The sequence below is a fragment of the Ruditapes philippinarum genome, unplaced genomic scaffold (assembly GCF_026571515.1).
Source record: "Ruditapes philippinarum isolate M1 unplaced genomic scaffold, ASM2657151v2 ctg3505_1_1_1_1, whole genome shotgun sequence".
In the NCBI taxonomy this organism is placed as follows: domain Eukaryota; kingdom Metazoa; phylum Mollusca; class Bivalvia; order Venerida; family Veneridae; genus Ruditapes; species Ruditapes philippinarum.
Window position 1 is genome coordinate 53,896 of NW_026862342.1, and position 13,026 is coordinate 66,921.

General features: G+C 32.5%; 1 protein-coding gene across 1 annotated transcript; it reads right to left on the minus strand.

Annotated features, from left to right (window-relative positions):
• Positions 1–2,990: 2,990 nt before the first annotated feature.
• LOC132718747 (fucolectin-like) lies at positions 2,991–8,957 on the minus strand. Its single transcript, XM_060702472.1, has 3 exons — positions 8,705–8,957; positions 6,380–6,561; positions 2,991–3,032 (listed from the first exon to the last, which is right to left on the minus strand). The coding sequence occupies exons 1-3, from the start codon at positions 8,955–8,957 to the stop codon at positions 2,991–2,993; spliced, it is 477 nt and encodes a 158-aa protein (XP_060558455.1).
• Positions 8,958–13,026: the final 4,069 nt, after the last annotated feature.

Sequence of the window (13,026 nt, forward strand, 5' to 3'; positions counted from 1 at the left end):
GCCCTTGTACAAACAAGTTGTCATTATTGGCTTTGCAAAAGTGTTTACTAGCTATAAATGCTTTCTCATAAGTCTTATATCAAAGTGAACACTTGCGAAGCGTTCATGAAATCATACAAATAAATATGTCACTTCATTTTCCAATTTCTTTTCATGTTTTATTTTTTTTTGAATTTATATGTAGTAACCCATTTTATGTTGTTCTATGCATTATTGACTATACTCAAAAAGCTGTTGATCGTCAGATTTACTTCAAGAAAGGTAATAACATTCATCACTAGCGTTTATAGAAACATACAAATTACCGCTAATAGTTGTGTGCCTCCACTTAAAGGTGGGGGCATTTAGATTTACTCTTGTCCGTCCATCTGTCCGTCGTTTGCTTTTGTGTCGCATGTAACTCAAAAAGTATTTGTCAAAGAGTCATTTAACTTAAGAGGAATGTTAATCAGATGTGCAGTTATGCACCTGGATATTTTCGTGTGGATTTATTTAGTATTTTTAGAGTTATTGCCTTTGACTTTGTAAAAATTTTCAATTTTCAACTTGTATTGCACGTAACTAAAAAGGTATTTGACCTAGAGTCATGACACTTTACAGGAATGTTGATCAGCATGTGTAGTTGTGTACCTAGGTATTTTCGTGTGGATTTATGTAGTATTTGTAGAGTTATTGTCCTTTATTAAGTAAAATTTTGCAATTTTGAAGTACGGGGAAACTTTTTACAGCTGCCACACAGCACTTTACACCTGCTGTTGTGAAGCATAAAAATCTGGAAACAATGTGATCTCTCGGAAGCATTAATCACAAGAAAATTACAACAGAATTACTGACTCGATTTGTTTGAGTCTGTATATGAGGAATAATGACTACGTGCAACATCCCTTACGCACCCTAGAACCGGCTTTAGCGGTTCTCCGCAACAAAGGTGTTTTGGCATAGTTTGGGTATATGAACATGCTGACTATGAAGCATTACGTGAAGATATAAATAACTTTGTACAGGAAAACTGAATTGATGCAGAAGTTAGCATCTATGCCAATAAGGTAATCAATAAGATACAAACTTTCGCTAAAAATAACATCCCTAACAAATTGATTTAAGTAAGACCGTTAGATGTTCTTTGGATGACAAATTCAATCAGAGTTAATATCCATACAACGGAGAGTACATAAAATATGCATGCTTTATATTTGACAAATGAAAAATAAACAATAATTGATGTTGTTATAATTCTTCATTTTTATCTGATAATTCGAAATAAACAAATAAAAAAATGCATTAAAGAACAAGAGTACGCAGATTACAATGTTAAAGCTTAACTATCAATTGATCAGACTCTCATTTATTGTTAATTTTCCAAAAATAAGATGTCGCCGTTGTTCCTTTTAGAAACGCAAATAAGTTTGGTTGGAACTATGTCATACATCGTGATATCTTAATATTTTAAAATGTTTGTATTAAAATTATTGTATGTGAATCGTAGTAAAATTTAAAGAATTATAATAAAGTCATATACAGTTATGATACAACAAAATTATATAAAACAGGATTGAAAAGGAATCCAAAGACTTACGTAGATTTTTTCCTGTTAATTGTAAAAATAAAGCCAATAATAATGTAACAACACGTACAGGTACACCAGTTACTAACATGAAATAATTGCATTATTACACATAGAAAAAATGAGATAAGAAATGAAAATACAACAAACGACGGAAAAAGTGAGAGTTACTATTAATGTGTGCTTTATATAAAGAGGGTACTAGAAGAAGAAGAAGAAAGAAGAAAAGCTCGATTTTAAGTATAAACAAATATTTTCTACTTATTGATATTCAAGAATTATAGTAAAGAAAAAGTATAGATAGAAGAATAGTTATAGAACTCAAAGAATGAGATGTGGCCATTGTCTTTGAGAGGGATGATTGAACAGTTATGTGATACATGTAGTTTTATATAAAAAATGGAATTTTTACATATGTTTCAACATAAATTATGTTAATTTAATTTGTGAAGAAATTGATATAAAGAATTATGATGTGATATTTTGTTTTCTTTAAATCGAACCATTCCTATAGCTGATATATCAGTTTTGCATAAAATGGATGCCATCTTGGATTATGAAGAGGTATGAATGCGGAATATTGTAAGATTTAAATTTTGTAAAGGGCACTTTATACATGCTTAAGCTTAAGTTTAACACTATGAGAAACTAAGTAACTTTTTTTAAATTTTGAACATACATGTAGACCTATGAGAAAACCATGTTAGAGAAAAGTGCAAATATTGTCACTTTTCCTTTAATATTTTTCAAAAATATTTTTTATTTTGAAAGACAAACTTAAAAAGCTTTACTTACAATTTGATTTTCACATAATTTGATTGTTTTCTATACGTTTAAATATTTTGTCTTATCGAAAAATTCAAAATATGTGATTCAAATTATGCTACAAAAGAGATGTATCAGTTTTACATGAAATCGGCGGCTATATTGGGCGCTATCATGACTTCTGAAGAGGTATGAAAGCGGAATATCTTAGAGATTTAAGTTTTTGTAAAGGAGAAACATTAAACATGTTTAAGCGAAAGTTTAAGGTCTTTACACGAATTTTGTCTGAATGAAATGTTAATTTATAAAACGGCCATTTAAAAATGGTGGCCATCTTGAATGAGCAGAAATATTTTTCGGCCCACTTCATTTTTGAAATCTACATGGTCTAAAGATAATTTCCTAAAAGTATCATATTTGTATCACCATTTGCACTATTTTCTCAATTTCCCGCCCACTATATATGTGTGGATATGTTTCCTGTCTCATTATTCGATTTAAATTGAATATATCTAAACGTATTTGATTAAAATTTCTTAATAATAAAACAATAATGATAATAATAATGCTAATGATGATGATATCTTTATTTAAAGAAAGTAACACATGAAAATTTACCATCGTAAAGAACAAATAATATATCTTAACTTTAAATTTACATTTAAAAACACACACAAAAAACAACATCACCAAACAATAACAACTATTCCATTGTGTCAATTTTAATTTGGTCCTTTAAGAAACATAATTTAATTTGTTTGTCAACACACCTTTAAGATATTACATATCATTCATACAATTTTAAGTTCCAAATAATTTAACAAATACATGGATAAAAATATTATAAGATAGTAACGTAAAGATTTATAAAGATTGTTTTTTCTTTTTGTTTTAACTGCAAGATGTATTTATATATATATATTTATTTAAAGATGTCAGATAATTAGAAGAAAGGATTTTTAAATTGTATTTCATTCAAAATCTTTTATGCATAATTATATTTTGATTTACCGATTAAGTTGATAAAATTTCACTTACTCAACTAAACAGTCCTTTATATCTTAAAATACTTGTTGCAGCGCATTTCTGTATTAATTTGATATGTATTTTATTTGAGTTTACTATATATTTACAGTCCGCCAAAATTTGTCTGCCAATTAAATCGCTCTATTTTGTTTAGATTTTGCCGAAATATTTACCAAACGGTGCTTTACACATACAATGTATTTTCGATCCTTGAAGATCGTTCAGCACGACATTTATGTTGTGCTTGTGGTATTTTTAGTTTCAACTTTTCGGCATTTTCTAGTTGGGTTGTTCCAATATTCCTACTTGAATAATGTTGAATCACCCTTAGGATATGTTGCCTGCTTTTTAAATTTGTCGTTTGACGTCTTATCTGTGATACGCAGGTTTCATAAGCTCTGAACCCTTTCAATATTCCATTTTATTTAGTTCCGCCCATTGTTTTCTCGTTTAGGGCACACGCTTTTTATTACTTGGGGACCATACGCCACTTTTCATGGAATGGCACGGAAGTGTCACATTGAAAGTTCCATGATAACCGCCGTATGAACACATCTGCGGATGTTTCTAAATTCAAAATTTTACTATTTCATGTTTATATGTTGAATTCTGCTTAAGCCGATGTTAGGGGATGTGGACGATACCTTGCAATTTCCAGTACCATCCATGAACAGGCTTAATCAAGCAGAGCCTGCAACATTTTCAGTTTTGCTGTGTTGGGCTTTCTTTAGGGATTCTGTATTTATTTATTTTGATTCAACTGTTTGTATTGAATTTATATGTAAAATGAGCCTAGTTAATTGACTCCACATACTCGCTCGATTATTGATTTCTTATAACCATGTCTTCACACATCGCAATAATGTAGTGGCTGCTTACCAAACCGTAGAAATATTGGTTTGGTGAGCTTAACTATTATATGAGTATAATTTTACTTTTCACCGACCATATGACAATAATATACATATTTATAAAATTTTGTAAAGGGAAATAAACAAATATACTCAGAATTAAAGTCGTAAATCAATAGTTAGTGCAATTATCAGTCTGATTTGAGTGAAAAGCGTTGTAACATTTTACCTTTTAGATCATTTTGCACAAGAAAAAAAATCTGGAAGAAAAACGTTCTGGAAAGTTTTGAAAATTTGCTAACAAGTTTTTGGTTCAAACCTATAAGAAATGGTACACAAATCTCGATAAGATTTTGCAAGTCCCATCATGTCAAAAAACTAATCTCTTTAAGAAACGACAGAAAGGCATTACCAGTTTGAATACGATACGTGCCGTCTCATGTTAGGTGTAAATGGAGTTTGAAATGACTGTTGCATACTCCATATTTAATAAATCACCGATATGGTCAATTATGGAACAATTAATATAAAACACAGAAAGCGTTTTTGAAAGCTCGTGCATAAAATTACTGAACACTCATATTTTCTGAACTGTTCATTATATTCTTAACTTTAAAATAAAAAGTGGAAAGAAACGTATACATTTACATAATTGTTTACATTACTTAACAAACAGATAATAAAAATCGACAAAGACTTGATCTTCTAATTTGTTCCAACAGTCTACTTGTATTACTTATTAATATGTTCGAAACTACCGGGCTAGGTTGCGGGCATTTTTTCGTCGCACCACTTACCCAAATAAATACAAAAACGCCGAAGCGACGAAACTATACACTGACGTAATTCAGGAATACATCGAAGCGACGATACAATACAAAGAGACGTAACTGTACTGTAACCAAGTACGCATAGTGACATCATTGGATATGGATAGCGATATCACCGAAACAAAAACACGAAACGAGAAAGCGATGATACGACGAAAAACTAAAGCGACGAGATGATTCAGCGATATCACGACGTGACGATAAAATAGAGAAAAACGGAATATTTAAAGAACGCCCAAAATTACAAAACTGGAAATATTGCAGGTTCAGTTTTATCTAACCTGTTCACGGCCGGTACTGGAATCTGCAAGTAACCGTTATGCCCCATAGCACCGGCTGAAGCAGAAGTAAACAGAGTGAAATTTTGAAGTAAAAAGAAATAAGAATTGTTTTGTTGCTTCCGCGCAACGTCACTTCGCTTTAGAGCAACATCTGTGTGCTGTCTAGTCTCGTGTAGGACACATGCTTGCATTAACATGGAAGTCAAACATTATGAATGGCCCCAAAAGTGTCAAAAATTGAAGGTTCCGTTAAACCCGCCGATAGGACACATCTTTCGAAAGTTTTAAATTCCCAAAATTCAACCAAAACGGTTAAAGAGCTAATTAATGGTGCGTACGAAGATAGATCTCATGGCCACGAGTTAGGTTGTGCGCACGAGATAATCAGCCAATCAGATTACACTATACATTTGAATTTTCTTAATTAACTAGAAATGCACTATAGGACAATGCTTACCCTATTTCACCTGCCTGTCAGAGTGCTATTTATCAAAGTTATTGATTGGACAAACAACAGTTTATTTCTTTTCTCCTTTTAATATATTTTAACTGCAATCAACTTCTGCCACACTGCCACACCATTTTAACCCTAGAATTAGAGCTTGTCCTCACGGTTTCAAATATGATAAACAAGATCAACAAGGAAAGGCGGCGTTCAATAAACGCAACCCCCACACGACTCAGCATCAAGATAAAGTGGCAAGTAGTCCATGGGACCCCAAAGAAAAACAGGACAGGGCGCACACAAGGGGAAACGAGGACGTTGTACATAAGCTCTTACCTAGTAAAGTTCAAGCAAGATAGATGGATAAACAGTATAACGACTATATGCTCATTTCATTTATAAATATTCATTCTTGCAGTAAAAATCAACTGTGTTTTTAAATTAGAAATAATGTTTATTTAGTAAATATTTCACTGAAATCACGCGTCTATGATACAAAACAGTTACGTCATCGAGTATTATATCAAATAAGCAAACTTATTATCAGCAAAATACACAACAAAACCACAAATTGCTATGCTTTTATTGATAAAAAAGTTTTATGGATAGACACCAACTTCACACAATGTTAAAGCAGTATCGCTGTATTTTTCTATCTTCACAAACTGTCCGAAGAGCGGTGTCGAGCACGAGATTTCGACAAGTTCTCCTTTACCACCAGGACCCATAAATCTTCCACACTGTTTCATCTGACCTTCTACATCCCCAACAGTTACTGTCACATTGTTCAATCGTTCCGCTAAAAACATAATCAATTCTATAAAAATTGAACAAAAACACACTGAAGCATGATTCTCAAGTATTTTATCATGTATTGAGCAGTGATGTCTTTTTATATTCAAGGTCGTGCGCACGAGAAACTATGTCGTGGCCACGAGCTTCCATTTTTTTTATTTTTTTTTTTATTTATAAACAAAACTCATGGCCCTTAAGGGAATTGTACGCTCGATATACTATGTCATGGCCATAGTCGTATGCACGAGATAATCAACCAATCAGATTACACTATACATTTGAATTTTTATAGTTATTTAGAAAAATGCCCATCGGTTTTCCCTTTTATATTTAAGACATTGTATTAAAGCTTAAAATGGGAATACCTCCAATGTTTCAAAGATTTTGTTCCATGTTAAAACTTAAACCAGGAATTTTTAAATTTTAAAAAACTAAATGTTTATTATAAATATGTAAATTGTTATCTGATTTGGTTTTAATGAAATCTTTGTTCCCCGACTTAGTCTCGTGGCCCAGGACTAGTATCTCGTGTGCGCTCCGCTTGGAACTCGTGGCCACAACCCATAGTAAGCTGCGTTCACCACTTAATTACTGCTTCCCCATAACTTTTTATTAAACTGTGGGCAGACATAGTATAATATCCGTGCGCCACAAATTCATCCTTTCGTGTGGCATAACCCTAAGTAATGGGGGCCAAACGTCAAAGTATTCGTGCTGCACTTAATTTATCTCTAGGCCCGACTAAAATTATTTGCAACTCGAGATAAAACAAGCACGCACACATGACACCATTGTTTCACAGTAATTTTATATACATGAATAAGATTTCATTAGATTATTGACATCTGTATTCAAACTGACAATATACAATTGATATTCATAACTTATGTTATAAATCATTCACAGAAGATTTTTATGCTCGTTTGTGGTATGAACATAATGCTGTCGTCGTCAGGTATCAATGTAAACATTAGTTAAGACTGTATTCGTATGTTTGTGCAATCAGAAATTTGTATAACGAATTTTTAATTATGAAAACTCTCTTTGGCGAGAGGTTCATTTACTAAACAGCAACATGGAAACGCAGTAAAGAAAATGATGTCAGACATATATGATTAAATAACGTCATTATGTATTGCAACGTTGTCATTTATGTTTTCGTCAATTATGTTACTTCTGACTTTAACATGACAAAGTTTTAATAGGAGTTCAAGACTATTAAGCATCGTTCGGTAGGGTAACGCAACAAACTTTTATCCATATATTGATATGCTTTGCTTTTTGGACCAAATATATATAGATGCTTACCTTTACATTGATGCGATACGATAGAGTATTATGTAACTGAAAGAACATAGAAACATGAGGCTATCTGATTGGTGTGCCGAGTGTTTTGATGTTTTTTGTCATAATATGAAACCCCAGGAAAAAAACACTAAAGAAGCATCTGAATATGATATTTCTATTCCTATCCATTTCTCTTTCGTCACAATAAGTAAACCTAAGAAAAATAAGCCATTCAATGGGCATGCTCTGGAGTGCCAGTAAGTATTTGATTTCTGCACTCCAGTTATCGCACTGTTTATGAATATGTTAAGGTTTTATAATAAACTCTGATATAAATTTCAACCAAAATGTCACCAAACTATGATATAAGAAACAAATTCACTTCAGTATTGGTCACCATGATAGAACCATCCATTTATGAAAAAATTTGCTGAACAGCACTCTGGATTCAGACACACGGTCCGAGTTGCAAGTGTTCCGAAGTCAATGAGATTAACTACCCGGCTACGTAGGCTGCTCTGGTTAAGTTACTGTCAGTCAGTTACATATATACGCTTAGAAAGCAATTGATGAACCGATATTTTACCGACATTAATGTTTGTTCCCGGTGTGTATTGAATAGTTTTCTATTCTATATAGGAGTTAAAGACAGGTTACCTGTACTAACCGACATTTAGTCTCAATGCATGGATCCCTTTTCAGATAAGCGGATACAATAAGAATTCAACACAACCATTTTGTTAACAATAGAGCACATGTCAATGTTTCTGGTTAAATTTATTGTTATCCAAATAACAACACAAAGTAGGAAAAAGCACATTAACGTTCTGAAAGCATATATAAGTATATTGATATCTTACCGCAACAATCACCTCTATTCAAAATTGTGATTCTTCTCACAAGTTTTGTTTTTTCTAAGTTGACCATCCACCAGTGATGTTTACTTCTTTGGAGAGTATGTGAGCATTGGAATTGCGTTTTACTTTTATCTAACATATTTGAATTCCAAACTCCATCTACAGCATAATCCGACGATGCATTGCCTCCGATTGCCCTGTGTAATGTCGAGCTCTGGTTGGAAGGTTTGTGTTTTGCCAAATTATTATGGGACATATCTTTAATTTAAAAGATAATCAATATTTGTATATATGTAATCTTTAAAAAATTGTGAAGTGCTTCATCTTAACAGTCATTGAAGTCTTTGATATTTATGGTACACGTCATAACTTTTATCTTAATATCTAACAGTATATATGAGCGTTGTAACTTCATGTATTATTCAGAAAATTATTAAATCGCATATCATTTATAATTGTAAACATATAAAGCAACTTGTCATGAAAACAACAAAGTTGTTCAACTAATGACTTATTACATCCCATTACTAAAATAATTCAGCATGCATATAAAACAATGAGAATATGAAATGTCAAATGCCCTCTCTCTTACCTTTAAAAGACAGTAAAAATGTAACCATTATAACATTTTAAAGATGTATAAATAACTTTATTTAATAAAGTTATTGTTATCTTTAAAGTTATTGAATATCGAGGATTTAGGACCAAATTGGGCCCTATATTGCTCACCGAAGACACACTGCTTGTATAAGACATATAATGGTCATATGGGCTAAAACATATGTCATTGGGTACAAATATAGGGCAACTGATTTCAAAGTTCAAAACAACATCTTAAATTGTGGACATAGTCAAAATTACGTAGCTGTAGCTATTCATATTACTAAGTAGATCTCTCTGTCAAAATCTTTATCAATGTTCAAATCTGCATCTAAAACATAGTTGTATTTCAAATTTCAGTGCTGAATCTCTCATTACACGGTCACGTGGTCAAAATTCGGTCAAAGATGAATTCTGCATCTAAAACTGTATGTACATACCAAATATCATTACTGTAGTTCTAGTAACAAAAAAGTAAGTCATTAGCTTAAAATTTTGGGCATCTCGTGTCAATGTTCAGTTCTTAATCTGAAAGTGTGCATATAGTCCAAAAGTTAAAGTTGTAGCTTACAATATAAAAAAGGAGGTCATGACCTAATTTCTAAGCTCTTGACTGTACCGGAGAAAATTTAAGGTCCAACTTAATACATACAAGGAAAATCAATGACCCAGTGTGAGGCCAATTTTGCCCTTCGTACTATAATTTGAAGAAGACACACTAGACAATATTGCATACCAAATATCTAACCTCGGGCTCTTGCAGTTTATGTCGCTTATGAGGTCAAGATTTTTAAAAATCATTTTCTTTTGTTTTGTTGGTTATGGAAAAAATAAAAATCAAAAGTAAGTAAATAATTTTACATTTTACCATTAATTTGTTGATGTGCCAATATACATCCAGCTATTTTCGTTTTAATTGGCGCCTTGGTGACAAAACATAATTGACAGAGGAGAAATCTTCTCTTGTATACCATAACGTTGGTAGTTTCCAGGTTGTTTTCGTAAAGCTTTAAACAATCCTGAAGACTGATTCCTACAACCGGTGTCAGACAAGGTGTTGTATCTAGCTCGTAATTAAAGTATATATCAGTTTCACTGTCGGCTGATATAAAAAGATAAATATTTATGAAACAAATTAAAACTTGTACAGATGACATCCCAATAATTATGTCCATCCGTTTATGGCATGACTGAATTTTTGATATTTAGATTTATGTTTTCATCACTGGAATCCCTTTATTTTCCATGAAATATAAAATCTTTACGTATTTTATTATATTACGCAAGTGTTATATAATTGTCACTTTTTTCTTTGTGAATCTGAACTCGTTAAATAAATTTCCGTTCCGTCAAACGACAACTTATGTCAGAATTCATATGCATTGATTGTGAGAAAAGCACTTTATATGCTGTTAAATAATTAAAATGTTTTATCAGTTATTTCTTGTTTTCCTTTGGGTAGATAATTGGTTGGGAAACATGCAAAATTAAAATATTAATCGCCAATGAATAAAGATAATAATCAGGAGAAACACTGTTGTATAAATATATCATAATGGTAATAGCTTAGGTTCTATAGATCCATATACATGTATATGAATTCAACTCAATTTTGTTAGGTCATCGGCATTTATACATAAAACAATGCCATTGGTCAAACATTGGATACAGCATAGACATGTGGTTCAAATTAATATGTACTAGTGATAAATATATGTAATTTATATAACATATCATTAGTTAAAGCAGCATGCCTTCAGATTCATGATAATAGTGTGAAGAAGTGTTGAGTGAATTGTGCGGTCGAAAGTGTAAGTTTTAAAAGTGTAGTAATGTGTATGAAAAGTGTGCAGCCGCCGATGGGTTTAATTAATTAGTCATTATATTGAAATTCATTGTACATTCTGTCAAAAAGCTCTCTTTGAGGCTTTGTCTTATTCAAATTAATATTAACTAACTATATACTTTTTTTAAACTGGGAAAAACCCGTCAGTCATTACAGACGATGATAACTAGCTCTCAAGAAACAGTTAAGCGAGTAAACCCGGTAGAGCCTTTTAAGCACCGTACACAGTTACGAGCAAGATAATCCGGTTCGTACCAGCAGACGATGTAATATTGTTATAGTCTTTCTCTTGTCGCGTATTGCAAAAATCTTAAAAGTTAGAAAATTCACCACCATGAGACGTATTGCCCCACACATGACCAAGGTATTTAGGTCACATAATTTATGTCAATAAATGCGAGGTCAAGGTGAGTAAAGATGATTAAATATACAGATATTGTCCAGAGCATATCACCTACATGCATGGAAGAATTTTCATGTTGCTTTATAGAATTATTCACCCCATAGAACGTAGTTCCCTGCAAATGTACTGAATCAGGTTCTAGGTCAAAGGTGAAGGTCACACTTGGATCGCTTTGAAAATTCTACATGCCTTGGGGACTTTACATAAGTTGGTGTGAGTCGTGACAAAAACATGAATTAAACATGCATTAATTAATGTTCACTTCCGGCTCTTCATTTGTCTGCTTGCCTCTATAAATAGTGATATCCTTTTTCCGTTTAATGAACTTTGGCCTCATGTAAAAGTCCAGGTGTAAGTTTTTCAGCAAATCTCTCCCAAATATGCACTGCAATATTTTCTGCTGTGCTGACTTTATCTTTAAAATAGACGACGTCTTAAAACATTTTTTTATCAAGCGTTGACATAAATGCTTTTCCATACAAGCGTTCAGATCTGTCAGATTAAGCACCATTCCGGTCACAGGGTCAACAGGTCCACGAATTTTTACCTCGACTTTGTAATTGTGAGTATGTCCTTTCTAGTTATTACATTTACCAAACATAATTTAATTATCCTTAGCTGAAAGGTCACTATTATTCATTTGATGACATGCGCTGATACATTCATTACGGGATATATAGACGATGGGTTGCTTTTTTTCAAATATACATAATTAGTCTGGTTTGAAATCTGACAACATATACATTTAAATCATACACGTATCTGAAAGTATGTGTGTTGTCTTTATGTTGTCGCGTAGCGTGTTGTATTCATTTAGTTGCATAGGGGGTTGTCTTTGTCATTTGGCGAGCGTGTTGCCTTCATTTTGTCGGGCAGCTCGTTTTCTGACATATCAGAGAGGATATTTTCAGAGGTCTTCAGACATCTTCAGTGTTGAGATTGTTTTCTGGCGTCATCCATGTTTGCGTAATGAATGTCAATTTAAGCCTAAAATCATCAGCACCAGTCTTCAAAAATTTCATGTGCATGCTCCGCTTCACAATACTTTACTAAAACGAAACATTAAAATCGAGGTGAACAAATAGGTAAAAGGAAAAATCCGGAAATACTATTAACTAACTAACTAACTATCCTCTTCATGCCAAGTGGCACATAAGGCGGAAAATACTATTAACGTTACATTAAATACTACGAACAGTTGTTCCTTCTGTTTTAAACCCTGCAAACTATATATGATTGACCTCTTCCTGAATAGAGATTTACTAGTTCCTGTTTCGAAAAATAGTAAAACTATAGTTACAATATCACCAAGCACTGCAATATGGCCGAGTGAACTGTGTACAGAAATTTTGCTGCTTCTTTAAATTTCGAAATACCTCGCAAATTATTCCTAATTAGAGCTTACCCGGATACTGACGGAAATAGCCGATATGTTGCTATATTGTAGATGTGATCGACCAATCATAAATTCTTACT

Coding starts and splice junctions, on each gene's coding strand:
- LOC132718747 (XM_060702472.1), bottom strand. CDS start 8,957: ATGTCCCATAATAATTTGGCAAAACACAAACCTTCCAACCAGAGCTCG. Junction 6,562..8,704: donor GAATAGAGGTGATTGTTGCG/GTAAGATATCAA, acceptor TTATGTTTTTAG/CGGAACGATTGAACAATGTG. Junction 3,033..6,379: donor CTGCTTTAACATTGTGTGAA/GTTGGTGTCTAT, acceptor ACAATGGAATAG/TTGTTATTGTTTGGTGATGT.